At 35.4% G+C, this 24,380-nt stretch overlaps 1 protein-coding gene across 4 annotated transcripts in view; it reads left to right on the top strand.

The window, feature by feature from the left end:
* Positions 1-24,146, top strand: part of LOC150106867 (uS5 assembly chaperone PDCD2L-like) — a 51,778-nt gene extending 27,632 nt beyond the window's left edge. For all 4 annotated transcript variants that reach the window (XM_090392776.1, XM_090392777.1, XM_090392779.1 and 1 more), the window contains 3 exons: positions 7,782-7,892; positions 12,717-12,874; positions 23,921-24,146. In XM_090392776.1, the coding sequence (XP_090248902.1) occupies positions 7,782-7,892; positions 12,717-12,874; positions 23,921-24,063 (412 nt within the window). In that variant the 3' untranslated portion in view covers positions 24,064-24,146. The remainder of the gene's footprint in view (positions 1-7,781; positions 7,893-12,716; positions 12,875-23,920) is intronic.
* The last annotated feature ends 234 nt before the right edge of the window (positions 24,147-24,380 follow it).

Raw genomic sequence — 24,380 nt, 5'->3', positions numbered from 1 at the left:
AAACTCAAAGATCGGAATCAAAGGGTTTCATGCCGAATATAGTAAACTATAAATGTATCGGCAAATACTAGCCTAAGCAAAAGCACATAGTTCAACACTAGGGAAGCTTGTTGCAAAGGTGGGGAAAGTTCTGATAATGTTACATCGCCGAATTGAAGCCAATTGGCTCTTTATATTCTAAGTAATTTAATGGGTGCACCTTTTTGACAACTCATATAGCAGAGTATATAAGTTCTTTTCGCTACACCCTTAGTATTAATTTGGTCTACCTACTTACTGATGAGACCTCAATAAATGTTGAAACTGGTCTCACCTTCCACCATAATGTATAATATCATACAACTCTTAGGAGATGGGTTTTACATTATGGGAAATACTAAGAATAGCGATCAGAAATTTCCCCACCTTTGCAGCAAGTTGCCCTAATGTTGGACTATGTGCTTTGGCTTATGCTAGTATTCGCTGATACTTTTATAGTTTACTATATTCGGCAATATAATAAACTCTTTGATTCCGATCTTTCAGTTTCTTATTCGGTTTTGAAACAATATGGGATTTAATAACCCCTTAATTTAAATAATGTTACATCGCCGAATTGAAGCCTATTGACTCTTTATATTTTAAGTAATTTTAGTTTTTAGATTTTATTACAGCATTTTAAATTTTTTATATGAAATTTGTAATTTCTATTTTATCGAATTGTCACGCTAAAAAACAGTACAAAAAAAAACATATGGGTACATATTGATTTACTGCTCACAAAATCTCCCTTAAGACTAATACATTTATTCCAGTGCCATTATCCCGTCCCTGTAGTGGTTCTCAGTAAGATCTGCAAAATACCCCTCTACTGCTGCAGTCACCTCTTGATTCGAAAAATGCTGACCAACGAGGAAGAGTTTCAATTTTGGGAAGAGATAGAAGTCAGAGGGAGCCAAATCTGGGGAATAGGGTGCATATTCCAACAATTTATAGTGCAGATCTCTTAATTTTCCCATTGCCAAAACACTTTTGTGGGCAGATGCATTGTCCTGATGAAAGATGATTATTTTTTTTCTTCTGCAAACCAGGTCTTTTCTCATGAATTTTTTCATCTAATCTGGTTAAAATATCGGAATAGTCCGCGCAGTTAGTCGAGTGGCTTTGCTCTTTGCAACCATATGCCTGGGGAAGGAGTGTCCTAGGTTCGATTCCCGTCGACGACGCAAGGAGCTTGAGGATCTTCCTCAGCCATAGCCAAGTTAGCTGGTCTTGGGAGTGGACAGCAGGATTTTTTCCACCAGTTTATCTGGAGTTTTTCATCCTGCAAGCAGGCAAACTGGCCCCCTGAACACACGCAGATTGCAGTCAGGAATACTGACCCCCCCCCCAGCGATAGGCCTGATTCGTCAGCTATGCCAGTTCCAGGGCCTGGATAAAATTTGGGAGGACTGAGATGGTGCCATACCTCCCTGTAAAGGGGACTCACAGACATTGTACATCATACGATAATGATTATTATCGGAATAATATTTACCGGTTATTGTTTTACCCCTTTTCAAGATAATTAATAAACAAAATGCCTTTAGCATACCAAAACACTGATGCTATGACCTTCCCTGCTGATGGAACCGACTTTATTTTCTTTGGCGCTGAACAAACCAGCTTCTGTCCACTGTTTTGACTGCTGTTTGGATTCTGGTATGTAATGATGAATCCAAGTTCATATTGCTCATCCATAGCAATAAACCAATGCATAAAATCAGTTTTATTCTTGTTAAAACGCTCCAAGCACTGTTCAGAGATTTTCATGTGAATGCATTTTTGATCTGCTGTGAGCAAGTGCAGCACCCATCTTGCACAAAGCTTTTTCTTTCTCATTTCCTCATGCAAAATATATCCTACACTTTCTTTTGAAATGCCTATAGTCTCAGCAGTTTCATGCACTTTGACTTGCTGGTCATCCAATACCATATCGTGCACTTGATCAATGATTTCTAGTGTTGATTTTTTTTTTTTTATTTTTTTTTTTTTTTAATGTCCTTCATGGATTATCTTCAAGGCTGGTACGGTACAGCCACATTTAAACTTGGCAGCCCATTTCTTAATTGTCGAAAACGAAGCAGAAGAATGCCTATAAACTTTTATGAACTTCAAATGAATTTCTTTTTGCATTAAACATTCTTTTACAAAGAATTTGATAACCACATGATACTCAATTTTATCCATTTGAAGGGATACACACAACACCTTTGCTTCAGACAGCTGTACAAAACAAACTACTTGATAGAATGACTTGCAATTTCACATGGATGCTTATGACAGATGTACCAACTTAGAAAAAAAAAATCTTGCTGAGTTGTTGCCAAGTGATACTCAATTTTATCCATTCGAAGGGATACACACAACACTTTTGCTTCAGACAGCTGTACAAAACAAACTACTTGATAGAATGACTTGCAATTTCACATGGATGCTTATGACAGATGTACCAACTTAGAAAAAAAAATCTTGATGATAGTGTTGCCATCTATGGCCGAGACCAAGAACTTTTCAGACCACCCTCATAGACTAATTTTCAAGTATTAAAGAAGGCAGCAAATATAGAAAAGGGATAAACTGATACTTATTGAATGCCGAAAAACAGCAAAATAGAGAATGAATCCTAGACATAGAAATGTTTGATGTAATGGAGAGAAAGGTATCCGCTCAGGATATAGACTAGTCATTACTAACATCAGTTTCTATGAGGGACTTCCAGAATGTAAGTTCCGATGGGCTGTCAGAGAAACAAAAATATACTTACAAAAAAACTTTAAAAAATTAAAGTAGACATCTTTTACTACTTTTCTACATAATTTTCACCATTAGAAATTATGTAGAAATTCAGGCACTTATCATAATGGGGCACCAAGAGTTGCATGCCTTTGTCGTAGAAGGCTGCCGCCTGTGTGCAAAAAAAACGTATTGGCTGCTTCTTTGACCTCATCGTCTTGAAACTGCCAGCCACCAAGGAAAGATTTCAGATGTTTGAACAGATGAAAGTCGTTTGGCATGAGGTAAGGATTATATGGGGGATGATGGAATTGTTTCTAGCTGAAGGTGGCGAGAAGTTGTGTTATGCCGGCCATGTGTGGGTGGGCGTTATCATGATCAAAACAATGCCCTGGTAAATATGCCACGTCATTTATTCTGGATTCCATGATACAGTTTCTTAACAGTTTGGCAGTACATTCTTGCATTGATTGTGGAGCCTTGACTCAAAAGTCTACCAGCAAAATTCCTTGTCTGTTCCAAAATACAATGCACATGATTTTCCAAGTGGAAACCGTTGTCTTCAATTCTTCTTGACTGGTGATGAGGTGCACCTCCACTCCATGGACTGTTGTTTGGATTCAGGGGTTGTGTGCGACACCCAAGTCTTGTCCCATGTGACAAGTCTGCTCGAGAAAATATTACCATCCTCATGGTAGTGTGTCAAGAATTCCAACACACTGCCAGCCAATTCACTTTGTGTTGTTCTGTAAGCAACTTCGGCACCCAGCGTGCACTCAATTTTCAATAATTTAGTTTCTCTGGCACAATTTCATGAATACATGAATGTAAAACTTCTATAAATTGCAGTGAGAGTAATGCCTAGTGAATCCCCTATTTTGTCGAATCTTCTTTTCAACTGAACGTATCAAATCGTCAGTCACTAAAGAGGGTCGTCCGCTCCATTCATCATCGTGCACACCTGTCCTTCCTTCATTAAAAAGTCTTGCCCAACTTCGTACCATTGAATCACTCATTGCGTGTTCTCCATAAACCTCAATAATATGCCGATGAATTTCAGTGGTTGAATGTTCCTCACATTCAAGAAACGGGTAACTGACCTAACTTCACATACGGTGGGCGATTTGATTTTCTTGGACATTATAAACACACCAAGAAGCGTATGCACTCTGAGAATGTCGGAAAATGGCACCAACACCTTGCTAATAAATCAACAAACTCAGCACACATGCATACAATTACAATCGCAGCACTGCAGTGAAAAGATTTAAAAATGGAACTTTCTTTCTGGATGTCCCTCGTACATATAAATATGCATGAGATATGCATAAATTCACATCTTGAAAATACACAAGAAACAAGTAAAAGTTTATTGAATGTTTATTTGATAGGATGCTTCAGATTGCTTCAAGCATGTGGATTTGAAATAGAAAATAATAATTATCTACTGTTGAACATAAATAAGAAATCTCATTGATTGTGTTATAGCTGATGTGATATCTTCATGCTGGTTCAGAACACAAGAGTATGCAGAGAATTTAAAATAGGAAGTGGACACCACTAATTTGAAGGAGAATGAAATGACCAGCTGGGGCGTCGCCCGGTTAAACAAGGCCCCCTTTGTTTTCGCCAGGGAACCAGGGCGAACAGCGAAAAGTCAGCTACTGGAACAAATCTGAAAACGCACCCCAACTCAACATCACCAGAGTTAAAGATCAGTACTATCAACATAAGAAACCTGAATGGCAAAGAAATGGAGCTAGCAGAGGAATTAGATAATTACCAGATCGACATAAAGGAAAACGACCCAGAGGAAGACCAAGATATAGGTCGATTGATACGGTACAAAGTGCCTTAGACGATAGAAATATAAGATCTGATAATGTTGGAGTCTTGACAAGTAACAGACTCATTTGGAGGAAAATTGTAGATAGGAAGTTAGTAATGATGTAATTTTTTCATGTAGTACTGTCATATTCTGACACCCCCTTGAGGATACATAGCAGGAATTTGATGATGATGATGATATCATCTACTCCTGCTGCCTTTCCACATTTCAAGACTTTGATGGCTTTTTCTACTTCAAGTATGGATATGTATTCCTGACTGCATGTCTGGTCAGTGTTTTTTACCACTGTGTTGTCATCACTGCCTGTTGCTGTTGATTTTTATGTTATATATATGTATATATATGTAGAAAGTATTTTACCTTTGGTATAATAAATGTTAAAAATACCAAGCAATGTTAAACCTGGTTTTACTCCATTTCCCAAGTAAGCAAACAGACAATAAGTCAAGTTTGCGCCTGCAAATGATGCAAGTCTAGCTGATCCTACATGTAGTGCAAGACCAAGGCAACTCGTGGTAAAGGTGGCATAAGCTCTGATCACTAATCTTAAAATTTACCCTTAATGCCAAAACACATCTTCAAGAAGGGGATGTATGATGTTTTGTATTAAAGGCAAGGGGGCCACTACCCAGACCGGTTTCGACCTTTATTGAGGTCTCATCAGTGGGAGCCAGGCTAGAAATACCAAGATTTTAGTGATACAGAGCTTATAAGTATTTTACCAGAACAAGTTACCATAAGGTGTTTTAACTTTATTAAATAAAAATCTCAGGAGGAGATATAAATGTAGAAAGTATTTTTACTTTGGGTATAATAAATGTTAAAAAATACCAAGTAATTTTAAACCTGGTTTTACTCCATTTCCCAAGTAAGCAAACAGACAGACAAGTCAAGTTTGCGTCTGCAAGTGATGCAGGTGCAGACTTGACTTGATATAATACAAAGCATCATACATCCCCTTCTTGGAGATGTGTTTTGGCATTAAGGGTAAATATTAAGATTAGTGATCAGAGCTTATGCCACCTTTACCACGAGTTGCCTTGGTCTTGCACTACCTGTAGGATCAGCTAGACTTGCATCACTTGCAGGCACAAACTTGACTTGTTTGTCTGTTTGCTTACTTGGGAAATGGAGTAAAACCAGGTTTAAAATTACTTGGTATTTTTTAACATTTATTATACCCAAGGTAAAAATACTTTCTACACACACATATATATATATATATATATATATATATATATATATATATATATATAACATAAATATCACAAGTTGCCAAAAGAAATGCTTTCAAAATGCTACATTTTTGTTGTGAAATGCCAGCCTAGCATTCAGAATATGAAGGAGGCACATGAATATAGTTTGAGTAAAATCAGGTGTGCAACAAGGGTGTACATTATCTCCACTACTATTCACCATAACTGTCAGATTTTTAGGGAAAAACAACGTATACTATAATATTAATTAAAAAAACTTTAATTAATACTTCCTATATTTCGGTAATGTTACATTACCATCTTCAGGGAACATAAAAATAATGATATGTGCATTCTAGTACAAATCTGCAGGATTGTTTAACTAAATTGAATAACTTCAGTAACAAATTTGGTATGAAAATGAGCATTAAGAAAACAGACTAAAATAATTAGGAACATTGAAAACATCAAATACATCTTAAATGTAGAATAAGTAGATTGCAGAACCTGTAGAACAAGTAAACACATTTTTTTTAGTGATGATAGCAAGTTAATTATGTAGATATGTACCAGAATAAGCAAATCTAGTGGTAGTGAAGTCACCTGAATAAATTTATATAGATTAACAGAGAAATTAGTCAAGAGATTGTTCAAACCAGTTTTAATTTAAGGTACTGAGATCTGTGCTAGAAATAAAACAGTTGATCAAAGACTGAAGATCACAGATATGAGAGAAAAATTACAGAAGTGAACAGATGGTATCAGTGACAGAATCTTATGAAAATGGAGATATTAAAAGGAAGCTGCTAGCGAAGCTAATCTCAGGTGGCATGATCACATAAACAGAATGGGAAAGCAAAGATTAGCAAACAGGTGTTTGATGCTAGGATGGCAGAAAAAGATCCATAGGGAAAGTCTGATCTAGGTGGCTTAATGCAATAAAAAAATGGCCTTAAAAGACTATCTTACATTTTTAGTAAAATACTGAATAATATTGGAGTCCTGACAGACTAGTATGGAGAAAGATTGTTGATAGAAAGTTAATACTACACAATTTATATTATTACTGTCTTAGTATTGTTTATTTCCCTTGAGAGTATATATATACATATTAGAGTAGGAATATAATGATGATTGTCAGTTAATTCTGGGTGATTGGTTAGAAATTAAGCATTTGATCAGGGTCTACAGGCATGAGAGTTAGGAGAAAACTTAGAGAGTGAATAGATGGCATCAGTGGCAGAATCATATTAAAAATGAAGATATTAGAAAGGAACTTGACATTGTTAGCATCCAAGAATATGTGAACAGAGCTAATCTAAGATGGTATTATCACTTTAGTATACTGAATGGGAAAGGGAAGATTAGCATAGCAAGTATTTGAGCCAGGGTGGCAAGAAATAACACTAGTGCAGTGTTTCTCAACGTGGGGTATACACGTTGAGAAACACTGCACTAGTGTTATTTCTTGTGATGCAGTTACGAATGCAACTGCATCATTTTCTAATTGTCCCCACAGGGGGGACAATTAGAAAATGATGCAGTTGCATTCGTAACTGCATCACTGATATACTCAAAACACTCACCATTGTCAGCGAGGGGGGGGGGCATCAAAATCTTTGAGAACATTGAGAAACACTGTGGGAAACCTAGATTTTTATGGACTGATACAATGAAGTACCTGGGAAGATAAGTCCACAATGAATTTGGGGGTGGGGGAGATTTCTATGCTGATTACATTTTTATAAATGCGAGTAGTATGGATGTTCATATCAGAATTACTTTTTGATATTTTCAGAGATCTGTATAGCAGAGGATAAAATCAGAAGTTACTCATCTCTGCTTATGTATTGAGAATTATGGTATATCCAGATAGTAGTTGCATTGTGTCAATATAGTATTAATGTTTGGTGAACTTAAGATCGCTTGCAAATACACTAATGTAAATACTAGCTAATGTTGTTTTAATCTTTACATTATAGTCAAAACTCCAAATCATTTGAGCAGTATGAGAAATCGGAAATCAAGCATGGAGATAAAACATTTCACAAATTCCACAAAAAAATTGCATGCTGTCCTCAACAAATTATTAGGTAAGTTTTCTATTTTTCATATATGTGTATTTAAATTGCAAGTTCAGATATTGTTAAAACTGATGCCTTCAATTCAAGATGTAGCCAAGTTATTTGAGGCTTTTGGGGAAAATGTTTTTTTTTTTTTTTTTTTTTTTTTTTTTTTTTTTTTTTTTTTTTTAATGACTATCATACCTACAAACAGTTCTAAAACTCAGTACCATAGGTGAATGAAAGGGTTAGATAATGCAGATACCATACATAGCACTTTTTAGGCCACATTGGAATTCAAATCAGCAGTGTGTTTTATATCATCTGGTCCTGCACACAAGATGTTGCAAAACCTCTATCACATCAATGCTATGTGTGGAAAAAAACTGAAAATGTTAAAGTATATAGCAGTGTCAGTGTATGTCTGTAAAATGACATAAAGAAATAGTTTATTTTAAAATAGCCATATAAATTTGACTTCAGCATGATTCAAATCCAATACAGCAAAAAATTGAATAATAAATAAAATATGCTATCTTGATTCACAGGATCACATCACTGCCAGTAGTAAAATTATTATTTTTGCTTCAAAGGAAAAAAAAAATGTAAATGACATTGTCTTTCTCTAGCATGTAATATGCATGTCATTACAAGCATAAAAATTATAACATTTGACACTGTTGCTTCAGAATACTCAAGACAAGCATAAATAAATCATAATACAAAATATCCACATACAGGGTGTTCGGGATAAATTTGACAGTTTCGTAAGGAAAAAGAAAATCTTCTTTGTATCTATTAAATTTAATGAATTGACAAAAAAACATTACAGGCAGAGTTAATTACAATACTATCAACAAGATTTACTCAAAATAACCACCATTAGCATCGATCACAGCTTCAATTCTGCTTCGGAACCTCGAACAAGCTGATGCTACAGTCTCCCTGGGAAGGGCCACAAAAACTGTTTTAATTTTATCCATTAACTGGGCTTTTGTATTACTGGAAGTGCGATTGGTGTCTTTTTCAACTGCACCCCATACAAAATAATCCATGGGGTTAAGGTCTGGGGAGTTTGGAGGCCAAACATTTGGACTGGTGAAGTCGTAGAAATTTTCAGACAACCATTTTTGACTTTTCCCAGAGGTGTGGCAAGGGGCCGAATCCTGCTGCCATACATACGGCCTACCATTGGCTACCCTTGTTATCCAGGGCTTGACTACAGTTAGCAACTCCACGAACAAAGCCCGAATTCCAATGCCAGGGTTCTTCAACACCTGTTCCTGCAGATTTGCGAGGAATTCTGCTGTACGAACGCAATCAGATCGTCTGCTAGGGATCTTTCTTCTTGCTACATCCTCGTAGTCACCATTGCAAGTCTCTAGTTCATGCCTGATTGTTTTTACTGTATTCAGGGAGCATTGGGCAGCAGTCGTAATATCCTTATTTTGATGGCGGGCACGAATCATCATGATACAAGTTATTCCCTTCCATGATTCAGGTGGGTTCCAGCTATCCATCCTTTCTGACATCTTGTATATGAATGAAGAAGGGTCCAAACTTTTAAATGAAGAGAAGTGTGTGTTAATACATGTAACTTACGGAAAAATATAATTAATTATAAATATGTCAAATTTATCCCGAACACCCTGTACATAATTCTTATGTATAACAGGATAATGTCAATCATAATATGTACAAAACAATAACATCACTTGAATGAAGCTGAGGAGGGAGAAACAATAATGCATGCACATTATACAACATTATATTAATATCTTGTTTTCTCAAGTCACAAAAATGTTTTTCTCCTCTTTATTGTCCATCATATGGTAACAGGATCAAAATCAAATAATGAATTATGTTAATCAGCATTTTACAAATATACAAATATATCATGTAAATAATAAAAATTAATTAAATTTTGAATTATGACTATCATAGAAATGAGCAGTAAGTTGAGTGTTTATATTATACCTGAGATTTAATTCAATGACTAATCACTTTTATAATGAGATAATAATTTTGTTCTGCTGTTCCTACCATTACAGCTCGAAATTTTTCCCATTGGTCATCCAATGAGAAAAATCAGATGACCAGTTTTTCATTTCATGCATCTAAGCTTATTAGGTGATGAAGCTACCCTGCTTCTCTAAACCAGGGGCTAAGTTAGTTGACTAATATAAATTTTAATTTGTATTAAAAAAGTAATCAAAAAGACATACCTGGGTTGTATATTTTTAGAAGGTTGGAATGACAAGATATTTGGAGTCAAACTTGATTGTGCTAAAACATGTGGTAAGAAAAAGATATTGAAAATGAAGCCCAATTATGTGAACTTAAATACGTATATTCAGTAGGTGAAAATGAAACAAATAAAACCAGTAAACAAGGAAGGTAATGAATCACATTGGCTGTAGATTTTGAAAGGTTAAGAATTAAAATTATGAAAACTAAAAATTAAAGACCAAAAAGGACAAACACTAGTAATATACAAGACCAGCAACATGACAGTGCGCTGGACATTTCATAGGAATCATCAAATAACGAAGAGTGCAGAACTGACTACGAGCTTGTTTGGTAGTTCTAGATTAATGTGGAGTACTTTATTTTCTCTAATTGCTAAGATGGCAATATAGGTAAGATCTTTTTATGTTTATGGCATCCCGATTGGATCTTATTGCTAGAGATTCAGAACAACATAATTTGGTTTCATTTTCTTGGAAATCAGTGATGGTAACTTTTTCAGTTTAAGAAGTATGTTTAAATTGTAGTTTGCATTGCTATTTCTTTACTGGGTTTTTTGTTGATATTATTGGTATGTTTTTGTTTGTGTTTCTTTTTAGTGTGAAATGTAAGCGTTCTAGTATGGGGATATTGCAAATTCAGTAATATTCCAATAAAGAAATCTTTAAAGAAGTTTTTCTGGTATTGCATCCTGATTGCAGTTAAATTTGTAAACAACATTATATTGTAGTTTTATGTTTTAGTAAATGTAGTGTTGCTTGTGGTGAAGACAATTCTATAATTAGAATATCTGAGGATGTATTTGATGTCAAATATTATAGATATATGGGAGTTTTAGGATAATGTAGAATATGGATAACTTGCTTTGGAAAGAAGGCATACTGATAAAATATGAAGTAGGAAGTTAGCTGAATAAATTTATATGGAATAAGAGAGAAATTAGTCAAAACACCAAACCAGCAATATACAAGACAGTGTTCAAAGTAGTTTTAAGTTTTGGATCTGAGAGTTGGGTTAGAAATAAACACTTAATCAAAGACTAGAGACCACAGATATGAGGGTTTGGAGAAAAATTAGGGGATTGAATAGATGGCATCGATGGCAGAATCATATTAAAAATGGAGATGTTAGAAAGAAACATGACATTGTTAGCATTCAAGAATATGTCATCCGAGCTAATCTAAGGTGGTATGGTCACTTACATAGAGTGACCATACCATCTTAGATTGTGAGGATAGGTGAGGAAAGGTTAGCAAAACAGGTATTTGATGCCAAGATAGCATGAAAAAGACCCAGAGGAAGACTGATATCTAGGTGGATTGATTCAGTTAGAAGTACCTTAGAAGTATGAAATGTTAGACATGACAATATTGGAGTGCTGACAAATAATAGACTAATTTGGAAGAAAATTGCTGATAGGAGATTAATAATAATTGCAAACTTAATAATGTGGTGCTGTCATAGTAGCTTGAACATCCCTTGCAGGTGTGCATACCAGGAAATTGATGATGGTGGTGATATTTTAGGTCCTGAAATTTTCATATTTCTCTTCCATTAATATCTCTTTGATTTTAGCATGTATATTCCCAAACAATATGAGGATAAATGTTGCTTAGTGAAAAATACCTTTCCAGGTGCTGTTTTTCATTGTATAAAAAGGATGTTTCATGTTGTTCAGACTCGGACAAAATTGCTGTAGGAAATTTCAAATAAACCACATCCTTAATATCTGGACACAATTGAAACTGCATAGGGTGAAAACTGATCATGCTTTGTTATTGTATAGCAGATTTCCTGCTTCTAACCCACCCACTTTTTAATGCTTACTTAACATTGTGATTGTTTATTTGATCTCTAAACACGTAACAACATATGAAGGAACCCACGTTTTCTGTTTTCATTGAAGACTGTAGAATGTCTGTAATACCATTCTGGTTGGCTAAGCAGTTAGTATGTTTGTTTCCCAACCAGCAGGTTGTTGAGTTCATATCCCACTATGGGCATGGAGATGTCTTTAGGTAGTAGGTGAATTTTTGAATTTTATCACTAATTATAAGACCATCACTGGTATTGAATGCCTGAGGTCGCTTGAAAAATTACCCTTTTGGTCTGTAGTTAAGTAAAGTAAAAGTCAGTAAAGCTAAGGCCACAAGATGTGTCTTGTGGGTTTAGCTTTACTTACTACTGCTGGTATATTCTGCTGATCTGTAAAACATACTACAGTCACCTCTCACTATCTCATACAGAGATAGGTGGTTTTTTGCCCCTCAGAACAGGCAACCCAGCCATTAGAACACATGTAGTTAACATACATAATACACTGGCCTCATAGCCCTTGAGTTGCTTCAGCCATAAATCTAAATAAACCAAACGTATCACCATAGCCAACTTGACAGGAACCGCTGTTAGCTTGGTAGGAATGTCTTGTTATTCCATATGGAATTTTTGTTAAGCTATTGCATATAGATATTAGTCATCATTCTAATATAATTTCATATGTTTTAATGTAGTCAGTGATATTTGTTATTCTTGATATACATTATTGTGAAATGCATGTTTTCCAAACCATATTTTAATAAGAAATTATTTGGATATTTTTATCTGTAGATATAATTGGCAGGGTCAGCCTCTTTATATGAGTAGTCTGAAATCACAAGATATATCTTTGCCTCCGTGTGAATATTGTAATGCATCTAGAGTATTTGAATTTCAACTAATGCCAGCTTTAGTAGAAAGTCTTGTTTTGAAGGGAGCTGAAACAGCAGGTAAGCTGATAATTTTTTTAGCCTTGTTTTGTGTGACTTGCAACCATGAAAGCTTTTTTCTAAACCTATAGTACATTAATACTTTCATATGGATTTTTCTTTATTGGTTTTATACATTTCTTGTATTATTTTATTTTATTTTTTACATAGTCTGGAAACTTTACTTTGGAAACCAAACGTGAAACTTTTTCAAGTCACTTCAGGCTACCAGTAAGCATTCATTTCATACTAGGTAAAGAATTTCATCTACCACCTAAAGATGATCAAAACATTCATACCCATGGTGGGATTTGAACCTGCAGACTCTTGATTGGAGAGAGTAGATATACTAACCACTCAGCCAACCAGGCCAGCACTTATAATAATTTTTATTTATTTATTTTCCTCTAGAAAATGATGGGCATACTCTAATAATACCCTCATCTCTCACTATAACAGGCTGCCAAAACATCCCACCCAAAGCAGCACAGTACTCCATAGGTACACTGCTATGTTAAAAGTTTACTATAATAAACTATCCACTCATTTAACAAATGGTTCCTGTTACCTGTGAATTTGCTGTAGTGAGTGTTGACTGTACTATGAATGCAACTTACTTCAGCAAATTCATAGGTAACAGGAACCAACAATTTGTTATAATGGGTGGATAGTTTATTATAGTAAAACTTTTAACATAGCAGTGTACCTATGGAGTACTGTGCTGCTTCAAGAATTACGTTAACAGATTCCTTTTTTTCTCTCTCATCTTGCCCACACATGATGCGTTTTTTTTTTTTTTTTTTTTTTTTTTAATAGTCTTGAGACCTCTTGTGTTTGAGTCTCCATAGCTTAGTCGGTATACACAAGGCTCCCTTTGGTCGGAAAGATCTGGGTTCGATTCCCGTCTATAAAGTGAGGAATTTTATTTGGTCTTTTTTTTCCTTCCTGGAAACTCGGATTTTTCATCCCTCAGAACAGGCGAACTGGCTCCATGAACACATGGATCTACAGTCAAAAATACATACTTAGAAGTCCCTCATTGGAGGGCACATCCTCAAGTGGTCCTAAGGGACGGATGAGGAAAATTGGGGGAACCCCACACAACAACAACAACCTCTTGTGTTTTGGGGAAGGGAGGTGATAAGAGGAGAAAAAAACTGAAATGTGTAGTTCATGTTTGGAACTATTTTCTTCAAAAGTTGTTGGTGATAGGAAACCAGTCATGGAATATTAATTGTGTTGGAAATCATAATATTTGGAACATTCCTTGAGGATAATACATCAGAAAAGGATGATGAAGATTATGAATCTCAGAGTAAAGCTTGAACAGTATGAAGCATTATTTCAAATGTTTGCTATTTATAAAAAAAGAGTGGAGGGTAAGACGGAAAGAACAAGGTGCCATCAAGTTGTATAAAGATGTGGTGAAGGAGTAGATTTTTTGCATTGCAGGATTGTGAATCATTTCAAGGTTCATTGTGATAGACATTTAAGTTAAGTAGGTCTCCAACAATGAGTCTTCTGACTACATGGAAGTTACTGTAATACTAATATTATATGAGCCACTATTCTACAGTAATATTCAAAACTTTCAGCTTCTTCTGGACAATAGATGTGTTCTGTGAATAAGCCTGTTGACATGTACTGGTTCAGTTTCAAATTTTATGAACAAATTCTAGGTTTAGTGATTCCTGTTTCAGCTTATATTGATCTTTTTTTTTTTTATCACATCAAGTAGTGTTGATAGCAATAAAATGGAAAACAAGTTGTAACATGCAATAAAGATTAATGATGTGGCATCCTTTCAGTGCTGCTTTCAGTAAAATGTCTAGATATTTTAAGAACTTACTGAATAGTACATGTCATCAATATAACATTAAAAATAAATAAATAAACTATAGCAAAACCATGTTACAAATGCAGCATAAAAAGTTTATTACTTAGTTTATTTTTTTACTTCTAAATATTTTTATCTCATCTCATCCTCCATTTCCACATTAGACTGTTAGAAGAGCCTGTTACATCTAAGTAACTTAGCTTTCATTTAACTAAGTTTATTTTTATAGGGTGGTTAATCCTCTCGAATTTCAGTTGAAAATTCTCCATAAAATATTCAAAATATTCCTGTGTCCAAGATGGAATGTGAACCCAAGTTTTTCTGATCCTAGAGTGCATATTGTTCCAACTATACTACAGTGATGCTTGAATATTTATCTGTTGTTTGTACACACACTTAGAAGACAAACACAGGACTGACTATCATCATTTCAAAACCAGATTCAAACATTAATGATTTTTTTTTATTCGTTTAACAAGTCATCATCATCATCAAATTCCTGCCATGTACCCTCAAGGGGTGTACAGGATATGATAGTACTACATGAAAAAAATTACATCATTATTAATTTCTATCTACAATTTTCCTCCAAATCAGTCTGTTACTTGTCAAGACTCCAACATTATCAGATCTTATATTTCTATCGTCTAAAGCACTTTGTACCGTATCAATCCACCTATATCTTGGTCTTCCTCTGGGTCATTTTGCTGCCAACCTGGCAGAGAACACTTGCTTTGCTAATCTTTCCTCGCCCATTCTGTTTAAGTGACCATACCACCTGAGATTAGCTCTGCTAATGCATTCCTGGATGCTGACAATGTCAAGTTCTTTCCTAATATCCTCATTTTTAATATGATATTGCAAGTCTTTGTTTAACAAGTCTTATGAGGTAATGAGTAATAATGAGGTATGATGTAATGGAGGAATTAGATAAGTACTAGATCGACATAATAGGAGTGACTGAAACAAAAAAGACAAAAACTGGTGAGATCTTTCTGAGCAATAAATACAGAATGTTATTAGATATATGAAGAGCCAAAGGCTTCAATTCGGCGACATGTGACTTGTTTAAGTTAACCGGTCTGGGTAGTGACCTTCTCTCATAATGTTGAACAGTAATACAGCTCCTAGGTGCTAAGTTCACATTATGGGTAAATATCAAGAATAGTGATCGGATCTTGCTCCACCTTTGACATGAGTTGCTTACGCTTGGAATCACTGAACTTTATAGTTTCAACTATATTCGGCTAAGAAACGATATGGGATATAAAATCCCTTAACTTAAACAAGTCATATGTCACCAAATTGAAGCCTTTGGCTCTTCATATATATAATAATTTATTAGGACACCTCTCGGAAATACTCATAGAAGGGTTGTAAGTTCTGTTCGCTACAAACTTGGTATTAACTAGGTCTACCTACTCACTGATGAGACCTCAATAAAGGTTGAAACCGGTCTGGGTAGTGACCTTCTCTCATAATGTTGAACAGTAATACAGCTCCTAGGATCTAAGTTCACATTATGGGTAAATATCAAGAATAGTGATCGGAGCGTGCTCCACCTTTGACATGAGTTGCCTCAGCTTGCACTACCTTTAGGGTGAGTTGCTGCAGTATCTAGATATTTGCTTACGCTTGGAATCGCCGAACTTTATAGTTTCTACTATATTCAGCATGAAACTCTTTGAGTTTCTTATTCGGCTATGAAACAAAATGTTATATTCAGGCAATGACAATCAAGGCAAAGAAGGAGTAGCCATAGTATTCAACACAAAATATGAGGCTCATCTTCTTGAATGGCAGGCAGTGTCAAGTAGAGTGATTTGGGCAAATATCAGAATGCGGAATTGGACAATGAGACTTATTTGTGCCTATGGTCCCACAGAAGGTTCTACTAAGGTAGAAGTGGAGGAATTTTTTGAGGCTCTAGAGAAAGCTACTGACACAATGAAAAAGGAAAAGTTGGTCCTTGTTGGGGATCTAAATACCAGAGTAGGAAGTGATTGTCAGACATACAAAAATGTTTTGGGAAAATTTGGAGAAAAGAGCAAAGCTAATAATAATGGCAAATTCCTGTTGGATTTCTGCTCAGGATATGGACTGGTTATTACTAACACCATGTTCCAACATAAAAATGTGCACAAATTCACATGGAGAGAAGAGGCAAGGAATAAGAAAAGTCTCATTGACTATGTTATTGTTGTTAGTGATGTTTTCTCCCTGGTGCAGGATACCAGAGTGTACAGAGGATTTGAAATTGGAAGTGATCACTATTTAGTCTTGAGCAGGATAAAATTGAATTTCATATTGAAAAGAATGACATGTAAGAAAGTTTTAAAGCGAGTAAAAGTTAAGAAGCTCTCAGATGTAAACTTTAGACTAAAATACACAAAGATTATTGAAGGAAAAATGAAAGAGTTTGAGAACAGGAACCAAACCTTGGAGATTCAGTGGCAAGCCTTGAAAAAAACCCTGATTGATTCAGCTCGAGAGGCATGTGGTAAAGTTGTCTGCAAGGATAGAAAAATTAGAACTCCATGGTGGACACAGGAAGTTAAAGAGGCAGTGAAGGAAAAGAAGAAAGCATATCAAAAGTTCCTAGCAAATAAGTCAGCTTGTGCTCTTAGAGAATACAGAGACAAATGTAAGAAAGCTAAACAGTGTGTAAAACTAGCTAAACAAAAGTTATGGGAGGACTTTGGCAAGAACATAAAAAAATAAATATCAAGAAGGTGGTAAAATATTCTGGAGGTTGTTAAAGAAGCTTAGGAATGGAGGAAAGAGTGCCGTAAAAGGAGTTAGAGATGATAAAGGTGAAATGAAAATGGGAGAAAAAGATATCCTGGAAGTATGGAGTAATTACTTTGAAAATTTGCTAAATGAAACAAGTAGTGATGACAGCACAGTGATAAAAAAACACTGACCAGGCATGCAGTCAGGAATACATATCCATACTTGAAGTAGAAAAAGCCATCAAAGGCTTGAAATGTGGAAAGGCAGCAGGAGTAGATGATATTCGACCAGAAATGCTGAAGTATGGTGGTATAAAAGTCTTACAGTGGCTGCACTGCATAGTTCAGAAAGCATGGACAGAGGGACGAATTCCCAATGGTTGGAGTAGAGCTCTCATAGTACCTATATATAAAAAGGGATATAAAACTGAATGTGAGAATTGCAGAGGTATATCACTATTGAGTGTTCCTGGTAAGATATATGCACTGAGAAATGGTTGAGAAGAATTGTGGAAGAACAAGCTGGATTCAGGTCAAATAGAGGCTCTCAGGATCAGATTTTCACTTTACGAAAAATAGTGGAGAAATCATGGGAATATAACAAAGATCTGTATTTAAGTTTTGTCGATTTGGAAAAGGCTTATGACAAGGTGCCAAGAGAGGTTACAGTTATATGGTGTATTTGCGGATTATGTCAAGCAATACTTTGTCTTTATTTGAGTTGTAAGTCAGCAGTTAGAATTGAAGGAAGTACAGGAAGATGATTTAATGTTAAATCTGGTGTGAGACAAGGATGTATATTATCCCCTCTGTTATTCATTATCTATATGGATCACATTATGAAGGAAAGTGGTATTAAACATGATATCAAAATTGGAGATGTTAATGTCAGCTCTTTGCTTTATGCAGACGATTTTATACTTCTAAATAAATCTGCTATAAGTCTGCAAGATTCTCTGACTAAATTGAATAACTGTTGTAATAGATATGGTATGAAGGTCAGCAATAAAAAGACAAAGACAATGAAAATAGGCAGAATCATTGAAAATGTCAACTGTGTTGTGAATGGAGAACCTGTGGAACAAGTAAAACATTTCAGCTACTTAGGCACAATTTTTAGTGAAGATGGTAAATTAAATATGGAAATAGACAACAGAATCAACAAAGGTGGTATGGTAGGAAGTCAATTGAATATATTCATATGGAATAAGAGAGAAATTAGTTGGAACACTAAATTAGCTGTATACAAGACAGTGTTCAAACCAGTTTTAACTTATGGATCTGAGAGCTGGGTCAGAAGTAAAACACTTCACCAAAGACTAGAGACTGCAGATATGAGAGTCCTGAGAAAGATTAGAGGCATGAACAGATGGCATCAATGGCAATATCATATTAAAAACGAGAATATTAGGAAAGCACTTAACATTGTCAGCATCCAGGAATACGTTAGCAGAGCTAATCTCAGGTGATATGGTCACTTAAACAGAATGAGCGAGGAAAGATTAGCAAAACAAGTGTTCTCTGCCAAGTTGACAGGAAAACGACCCAGAGGAAGACCAAGATATAGGTGGATTGATACGGTACAAAGTGCCTTAGACGATAGAAATATAAGATCTGATAATGTTGGAGTCTTGACAGGTAAGAGACTGATTTGGAGGAAAATTGTAGATAGGAAATTAATAATGATGTAATTTTTTTCATGTATTACTATCATATCCTGTACACCCCTTGAGGATACATGGCAGGAATTTGATGATGATGATGATATGATGTAATGAGGTAGTGGTTTGCTTTGGAAGTTTTAGTGTTGCTTATTAATCTAGTGCTGCTCAAACTGGGATGGAGTATAATATAAAAGCCAGATTTTTCCAATTAGAATTTTTACATAACCTTGGAGAAGTGACAGAATCATATTAAAAGTGGAGATATTAGAAATGAACTTGACATTGTTAGCATTCAAAAATGTGTAAGCAGAACTAATCTAAGGTGGTATGGCCACTTAAACAGAATGGGAGAGGAAGGTTAGCAAAATAGATGTTTGATGCCAATATAGCAGGAAAGAGACCAAGAGGAAGACTTAAGGTCCAGGTGAGTTGTGTTTCAGTTGGAAGTGCCTTAGAAGCACAGAATGTTAGCTATAACAATATTGGAGTGCTGGCAGGTAATGGACAAATTTGGAATAAAATTGTTGATAGGAGATTAATAATAATGTCGACTTAATCATGTAGTGCTGTCATAGTAGCCTGAACACTGCTTAAGGGAATTGAGGAAATTGGAAATTTCCTCACTTTCAGGAAATTGATGATGATGGAGAAATGAAGAAATAATGAAAGAAATAAATCAAGAACTAGTAATAGACAAAATAAAGACATATAAATACAGTTGGACAGTTAAAGAAAAAAATACAGATAGGAACTTGCCTAATCAAGTACTTCATTATATAAACCATCTTAGAAACAGGGGGACCTAGTCATCTGCTGAAGAAACTTGCTGATGACTTGTTCACTCCTACTCTGATTTCCTTTGCATTCATCGTTTCCAGTCACTCAATCTCTTCTTTCACGCTTCTCAACTCATTCCTGAGACATTTCACTTCCTCTTTCAACACCTCTCTCTCTCTCTCTCTCTCTCTGTGCAAGTTGCCCACTCTTGCTCGCCATTCTTCCTCCTCCCAACTAAGACCATCTCCGAAAACTTCACAATGATTCAAACTTGCCACACTCCCCACTTTTAGTTTTTCATTTACATTCTGCTCATTATCCTCACCCTCTACCACACTTCTTGTTTCTCTAGGTTGGTATTCTCCCACCTCTGACGCAATGCTGCTGAGGTCTGTTATATATAATTTTTTTTTTTTTTTTTTTTTTTTTTTTTTTTTTCCATATATAAAAAATATTTGCTCATTCACTTTAGTGGACTAATGACACTTAAATCAACAATAAATAACCAGCAGTATTTTATTGTGGGAAAGGGCTGTTTATGTAGTCTTTTCTGCTGGTTGCTATAACCGGTAATGCTAATCAAAGCTGCAGTTCTATCTCACATGAAGCAAAAAAGTGCAATGAAAAGAACAAGCCATATATTTATATATGTATTTTTTTTTTTCCCCATATATAAAAAAAAAAATTATGCATTCAGTTTAGTGTGATTTGACATATAAATCAACAATAAGCAGCCAACAGCATTTTTATGCTGGGGAAGGGCTGTTTAGGTAGCTTTTTCTGCCTTCCTGCTTTTGCAGTTCTATCACATGCAAAAAGTGCAATGCAAAGCTTATTAACAGTCATAAATGCTGAATATAAAATAAAATAAAAGTTAAAAATAAAAAAGAGCAGTTTCATTCATTACATTTCTAGTATTCATCTGTGGATCTAAACATTTTGTGCCGAGGATCACATAATTGAGTTAGTTTAATGATGTATAAATTATTTTAACTGATCTTATAATATTAATCCCTTTGAAATGTATGATAGTGTGCATCATATTAGTTACACCAGCTGAGTTGAAAGTGTCTTTATGGGCCTTTTCTCATTTACAAGAAACCCTGTTTCTAGTCTACATCTGAACATCTGTTCATTAATTTCTTGTGCATACCCATTGTAATAGATAAAACCTCAAAGGAAATAACCTCTAAATAGAGCACAAACTGTTGGTAATAAGTTGTTTTTTGTAATTGGCTTTATACCAAGATGAAATGTCATGCCAACTAGGGTGTCTCTCAGTTAAACAAGTCCCTTGCTATTTTCATCAGGAACTGTGGTGAACAGTGAAAAATCTAACTCAGTATGAACATAAAGCGCATCAACTGAAAATAAGTGGAACTAACAGAAGAATTAGAGAAGTACCATGTCAACGTAATTGTGTTGCCAAAACAAAGAAAACAAAAACATTTGAGACTCTTCTACAAACAAATACAAGATGTTATATTTGGGCAATAATAATTGGGAAAAGGAAGGAGTAGCTATAGTATTCATTACTAAACATGTAGATAAGAGTTTTGTATTAAAACTTCTATTGAGAAAGAAGAGGAGGAATTTTTTGAGTCATTAGAGAAGGCAGTTGATAAATAAAAGGGAAAAGTTGGAGATGTAAGCAAAGTATAAAATGAATACTAGACATAGTTGTTGGAAGTTTTTCCACTTGGTTATACTATAAATTAAAGATACCAAGAAATTATATACTTGGTTTAATCCTTTATCCAAGTGTAAGCAAACAAATTTGTGCCTAAACTATTTTCAGGACTGGGGCAACTGGTATATAGAAGCTTATGACTTCACATTACTTGCCTTAGTATCCCATAATGCAAAGCACATATCCTTAGGGTATGTATATAATGTTATGCATTATGGGGAAGGTCACCACCCAAACCAGTTTTGACCTTTGTATAGGTGAAGTGCTAAAAATAAGACGATCCTGAAAGATCGCCCAACTCAGCATTGTTCCACTCAGTGACAGGCTCACCCCATCACCAAGAAAAATTTCTCAATATTGGCTCTATCCAGTGGCAGGCTCACCACCAAGCAGAGCCATAATCTCAGCAGTGGCCCCGCTCAGAGACAGGCAAAAACCTACCTCCAAACGGAGCCTCTCAGAGCCAGATCCACCAGACCCCACACCAGTTTTGACCTTGATTGAAATCTCATCAGTGGGAGCCAGACCCAGAGATGATACCTGGGTTGAAGTAATGCAGGTCATATTTTCATATATGAGTTTCCAAAAGGTATCACACCTTATTATTAAAATACTCTAGATTAGAGATAGTTGTTGGACGTTTTTTCCACTTGGTTATACTATAAATTAAAAATACCAAGAAATTATATACTTGGTTTAATCTTTTGTTCAAGGCATAAGCTTCTACATGCAAGTGGCATATCTTTTGGAAAACCAGAGCTTAGTTAGGAACTGCAGTTCAGAGTAGTGTGGGGAATGTGTGTTTCCATGCCAGTAAGGATTATTTTGGTGATACATCCAATGCATATATTTAGGTTGGAAGTCTGGAAACAATAGTCCAACCATGGTAATGAGTCATGGAAGTCACAAAAGCTGTCCCATTTAGCACTGTTATAATGCCAGACTACTCTTATATGGGAGTGTCTGTGTGAGCATTGTTCCATGGGGAAGGAGACCAACACTAGATTGCGATTGGAAAAGGGTCCACTACATTCACAGTGTATTTGGAAGGGTCATTGGTGAAGAAGAGGTCTAAGGTATTTGGGGAGTGGTCAGGGTTATCTGATATTCTGGTTGGCATGTGAACAATCTGTGTAAGGTCGTTAGTGATGGCAAATGTTTCTTAATCTCTGCCTGCTTGATCTGTACAACTGGAGGAGGAAAGCCAGTTGGTGTTGTGGACATTGAAATCTCCTAGGAGGATGATTTTGCTGTTAGGGAAGTGTGACTGAAGAAGACCAGTTTTTAAGGGATAGGAAGTTAAAGAGCTCAGAGTAGTTGGTGACATTGGGGGAGTAATAGAGATAGCAAATGAATTTGACTGAGAAGGCAGGGAGATTTTCTAAAGAAGTTCAAGGTTGTATGCCCTCTGGCATGGTATGTCAGAGCAGATATATGTACAGATGTCACCGTTAGGTTGAAAGGAGTTCAAGATTGTGTAGTTGGGAAAGTTGAGACGAATAGTACTGGGGGAGGTGAGATTTGAGTTTCTACCAGAAAGAGTAGGTTGGTTTGGTAGACTGGAGATGGTAGTGGACACTATTAAGGTTGATGTTGAGGCCATAGATGTTGGTGAAGTAGATATGCAAAGCTCTGTGAGGCATGTATTTGACTGCAAGAATCGTGCACATTTCCTATGCAGTGCCTGTATACTGGTCTCCATGGTTGCAATTAGTGGTGTCGCTTGATTTCTGCACCAACATTTCTTGTTTGTAGTTGATGACCCCAACTGTCATCTCTATTTTGTCTTTTGCTTCAGATTGTTTTTGAATTTTACATCGTTGTTCTCTTTGGGTCAGCCAAGTTCATATGTACAATTGGAGGGGGGGGTGCCTTTGAACTTAAATTGCTGTTATTAGTTTAGATGTGCTTGTTGGTGTGTCGCAAGTCACTTTCACAAGGTGTGGGAATTTTGTTTTGTCCTTGCTTTTATTCATGGGTCCAAAACAATGGCACCTGAGCACAGTAGGCATAGCAAGTGCTTGCAGATGCCTGGTATTTACAGGTTGTGTAGAAGTAATTAGTTCCTTAGTACCTACTGTTGTGATTTGTTTATCAGATAATTTTGGTGAAAAACACTTGTAACGATGATAAAATGTGGGAGCACATGTTTAGAGTAACTTATCCCCAGGTGTCACCTATCAGCACGCACACACACACACACACACACACACACACACACACACACACACACACCTACATACATGTTTAGATTTAGATTGTTCTATTTAATTTTTAAAGAATATTTTTATTTGACTTCATTCGTTTTTATTAGGATGTTATATTTCATGAAGCAGTAATTGTGTTTTGTATTTCATATTTTTCTAGGTACAGCAGTAGAATTTGGAACCATGATTGTCAGTTCTTGCAGTAGTAGTTGTTGGAATGAAAGAGATATATTTAAAATAGAACATATACTTTTTCAGCCATATTCTGATATTAATCTAATGAGTAAAAAGCCCTGTTTTTAAAAATTGGTATATTGTATTATATTTATAAATGAATTTTGTGTAAATGTTGTACAGATATTAAAGCTTAATATTTATTAGTATCATTACTGGAAAATGAATAATAAATCACATGAATACTTTTTCAAACAAAACAATAAATAAATAACTGGTTTAATTTCTACATTTAAAGCTTTTAGATTAATGCAGAATTATTACAATAAATAATTAAGTATTTAATACTTAAATTTTTTGTGTAAACCACCCATGGGTATGATAGAAATAATACTTTAATACATGAGAATCCACATACTTTTATAGGAACCACAGAAAAGTAATTA

Source organism: Typopeltis vanoorti, chromosome 5 (genome assembly GCF_054136105.1).
Source record: "Typopeltis vanoorti isolate ZY-2024b chromosome 5, IOZ_Tvanoo_1.0, whole genome shotgun sequence".
NCBI classification, from domain to species: Eukaryota; Metazoa; Arthropoda; class Arachnida; order Uropygi; family Thelyphonidae; genus Typopeltis; species Typopeltis vanoorti.
This window is presented reverse-complemented; position numbering and strand designations above follow the sequence as displayed.